Source organism: Sphaeroforma arctica (genome assembly GCF_001186125.1).
Source record: "Sphaeroforma arctica JP610 unplaced genomic scaffold supercont1.3347, whole genome shotgun sequence".
In the NCBI taxonomy this organism is placed as follows: Eukaryota; class Ichthyosporea; order Ichthyophonida; genus Sphaeroforma; species Sphaeroforma arctica.
Window position 1 is genome coordinate 1,262 of NW_014037211.1, and position 2,344 is coordinate 3,605.

The window sequence follows — 2,344 nt, forward strand, 5'->3', positions numbered from 1 at the left end:
CGTGTGTGTGTGTGTTTGTTGTGTGTGTATGTATGTGTGTGTGTGTGTGTGTGTGTGGATGAATAAAGTATTGCACATTTGAAGTTGGCATCTGCACCTAGTAAACTTCCTTCCCATTCCGTAGTAAATACCTTGTAATGGTCTTCGGTGAAGTTGGCGTACAGTTTAGGAATTCGTATGAGACCGGACAATAGCTGTAGAGAACATGCGTTAATAATTGTATCAGTCATTGAAACTATTAGTTCGGGCCAGCCCTGAAGCAGTACGGATGGGTGCACTTTGAGAATACGTGCCACACCATATTGGCCCCGAACAGGATACGCAATACAAAGTGCTTTATATCGCATAGAAGTCGTATACGGATTGGAGCAATTACTTCATGCTCATATACATCCGACTGGATTGAGTCCGTAAACACATCGAACAAAGTAGATCATGAATATTGTGAGCACAAGGTCGCAGCCGTAATATACTCTCTGTATGTCTATACATATGTACATGTGAATGTAATTGACGATATACATAGCCATTATAGGTCACGAAACATTGTACACCTGCGTGTGCCACAATAACTCTCACCAGTCACCAACACACACTCTTTCTCTCACACACACTCTCTCTCTCGCGTCTTACCTCCAGAATGGGAATGGCTAGGGAGGATTTGCTGGAGATCTTGTTGAGGTCGTTGAGGATGTGCGGCAGCATGCGCGTGATGGGCTGTTGCATCTCCAGACAGCACAGCCGCAGCGCATAGATGCACGGCCGAGTGAGGTTGCGCCACTTTGAAACCAGACCCTTACGGAAACACGCCAGCAGCTGGTGGGTATGTATGAATGCATGAAAGAATGAATGAGGGAAAGAAGTGTATCATCTACGAGGCATAAAAAGCCATAGAACCCTAAACCCAAAAACTTTAAAACCCAAGCAAGCGGATATGGACATAGCACGCATGTACATGCTACTGCCACACACGCACACACGCACACACACACGCACACACACACGCATACACGCACACGCACACACACACACACACACGCACGCACACACACGCACGCAACGCACGCACACGCACGCACACGCACGCACACACGCACACACGCACACACGCACACACGCACACACACACACACGCACACACACACGCACACGCGCGCGCGCGCGCGTACATACATCGTCTTTCATAGCTCTGCCCTTCATTGCCTGGCCGAAGGTCTGTTGGTAGGAGACCAACAGCACGAGGATATGGTACGCATGCACGTACAACTGCCACCGACTGCCGCCTGGGCTTGGAATGTTAACCACGTGGAAAGCCAGATAGTCCTTTTTAATCAGACCACACAGTATGGAGCACAGGTAGGTGGGATCCACTTCGGCGCCTGGAGCAGGGACAAGCCGAGGTGTGAGGCGAGTGACTTATACGGGAAAGGGGGTGCGTGTTGGGTAGAACACGGCCAGGAATGGGGTGTAGTGTGTCAAAATGTGTGATACGTTTTACGTAAATTGCCTATGGTGTACGGCAATTAAACGGAGGATTGGCAGAGACGGGCGAGTGGACAGCATGAAATTACTTTGCAGCATCATAAAATGAGAGGATTAGTGCATCTGTTGTAGTTCAAATGTAATTAACGGAATCCAAGGAAAATATGCCATACCACGCGCATACTATTCAAAGTTATAAGAAAACGTAAATAATACGAGGATTAGTGTATCTGTTGTAATTCAAGTGTAGTATACGGAACCAGGGAACATCAGATGTTTCTTTCCTAACATCTACTACATACCCATGATCAGATGTTTCTTCCCTAACATCTACTACACAACCATGATCAGATGGTTCTTCCCTAACATCTACTATATACCCATGATCAGATGTTTCTTCCCTAACATCTACTACATACCCATGATCAGATGTTTCTTCCCTAACATCTACTACATACCCATGATCAGATGTTTCTTCCCTAATATCTACTACATACCCATGATCAGATGCTTCTTCCCTAACATCTACTACATACCCATGATCAGATGCTTCTTCCGGAACAGCGCCAGTAGGCCCAGCAGCGCCACTTCGTAACACTCGTACTGAGTTTCGGTGAGCAGACACTTGTAAAGCACATCAATAGCCGCCCGCAAATCCAGCGTCGCAATGATAGCCTTGCGTTTGGGTGTGGAGCCTAAGAGGAGAAAAAAAGTACAGAACATTCGACGAACGCGTAGGAAAATTTGAAAATAGGACGAAATTAAAATTGGCATCAATTTGTTTTGATTGGCTTAAATATAAATCTGGTATAAATCTGGTTCTAGGCGAGCTTAACTCATCGCACCATTTAAGCGTCGCAAT

The 2,344-nt window shown here is 46.3% G+C and overlaps 1 protein-coding gene across 1 annotated transcript; it reads right to left on the bottom strand.

Annotated features, from left to right (window-relative positions):
- Positions 1 to 131: 131 nt before the first annotated feature.
- On the bottom strand, positions 132 to 1,379 carry SARC_13487 (hypothetical protein; the record flags this gene model as incomplete). Its single annotated transcript, XM_014292383.1, has 3 exons — positions 132 to 194; positions 634 to 816; positions 1,174 to 1,379. Coding segments are annotated over 3 exons (452 nt in total), but the record flags the coding sequence as incomplete, so codon positions are not given.
- Positions 1,380 to 2,344: the final 965 nt, after the last annotated feature.